Source organism: Palaemon carinicauda, chromosome 5 (assembly GCF_036898095.1).
Source record: "Palaemon carinicauda isolate YSFRI2023 chromosome 5, ASM3689809v2, whole genome shotgun sequence".
Classification (NCBI taxonomy): Eukaryota; Metazoa; Arthropoda; class Malacostraca; order Decapoda; family Palaemonidae; genus Palaemon; species Palaemon carinicauda.
Window position 1 is genome coordinate 30,607,294 of NC_090729.1, and position 1,373 is coordinate 30,608,666.

The 1,373-nt window shown below is 35.9% G+C and overlaps 1 protein-coding gene across 1 annotated transcript in view; it reads left to right on the forward strand.

The window, feature by feature from the left end:
- LOC137640824 (zinc finger MYM-type protein 1-like) overlaps positions 1–1,132 on the forward strand; it is a 1,961-nt gene extending 829 nt beyond the window's left edge. Inside the window, exons 1-2 of the mRNA XM_068373293.1 lie at positions 1–313; positions 517–1,132. The exon at positions 1–313 is cut by the window's left edge and continues 829 nt beyond it. Coding sequence (XP_068229394.1) covers positions 1–313; positions 517–1,132 — 929 coding nt within the window. The remainder of the gene's footprint in view (positions 314–516) is intronic.
- Positions 1,133–1,373: the final 241 nt, after the last annotated feature.

The window sequence follows — 1,373 nt, forward strand, 5'->3', positions numbered from 1 at the left end:
TAGAAGCAACTATTTTTTTCGGCCTGATACAAAAGCTCTATGTATTCTTCTCAGCCTCAACTCATCGTTGGGATGTACTGAAACGTCGTGTACAAAGCTTAACAGTAAAACCTCTGAGTGAAACACGAGGGGAGAGTCAGATAGATGCACTAAAACCCATCCGTTACCAAATTGGTGACATATATGATGCTCTTACTGAAATGGCAACAAATTTTACTCTCCTTGGGTCATCTGGAAATTCCACACGTGCAGAAGCTAAAGCTCTTGCAAATGGCATTGCAACATTCAAATTTTTGGTTTCGTTGATCGTTTGGTATGACATTCTTTTTGAAATAAAAATTACCAGCAAGCAACTACAAGCAAAAGGAAATGATATTTCATCAGCATTAAAACAACTGGAATGCACTAGAAGGTTTCTAGAAGAGAGAAGAAGTGATACAGAGTTTGAAATGCTACTGAATTGGCTAATGATTTGGTGATATATCCAGTTTTTGTTGCAGATTCCGTTCGTCTTAGGAAAAAGAAAAGGCAGTTTGACTATGAAGAAGACACACCAGTGCAGAATGCAAAAGTGAACTTTAAAGTTAACTTCTATCTTGCTGTACTCGATGTTGCCATCAATTCTGGACTGGAACGTTTTCAGCAACTGCAGCAGATGAAGTCTGCTTTTGGTTTCCTGTATGATGTGAAACCACTTAATGGAATAACAAACACACAACTTATGGAACATTGCACTAAGCTGGAAACAGCACTACGAGATGGAGGAAACAAAGACATAGACGCCACTGACTTGTGCCATGAACTTCAGTCAGTTGCACGCCGCCTTCAGCCTGACACTGTCACTCCCCTGGATGTTTTAAAGTTCATTTGTGAACAAGGGCTGGTTCAAAGTGTACCCAACACATTTGTTGCCTTGTGCATTCTGCTAAATTTGCCTGTTACTGTGGCGAGCGGTGAGAGGAGCTTCTCAGAATTAAAATTAATAAGGACGTATTTGGTGTCTACAATGACAGAAGAAAGACTTGCAGGTCTAGCTATGTTCTCTATTGAGAACGAAATCACACAGAAAGTTGATCTAAAGAATCTAGTGGCTGATTTTGCCAAGAAAAAGGCACGGAAAGCACATTTTTAGTTATTTGTAGTTGTAGCCAAAAATCTAGAAAGATTCAGTGCTCACTGAAATTTAATTTCTCATTTCTGCCATTGATAAATTTTAGTATAAAGTTACATTTACATTATAATTGAAATTTTTAATTTTAACCAGTTCCTAATAATATAAAATTTAAACAATTGTTTCTGAGCTATATATAGCCTATATATATATATATATATATATATATATATATATATATATATATATATATATATATATA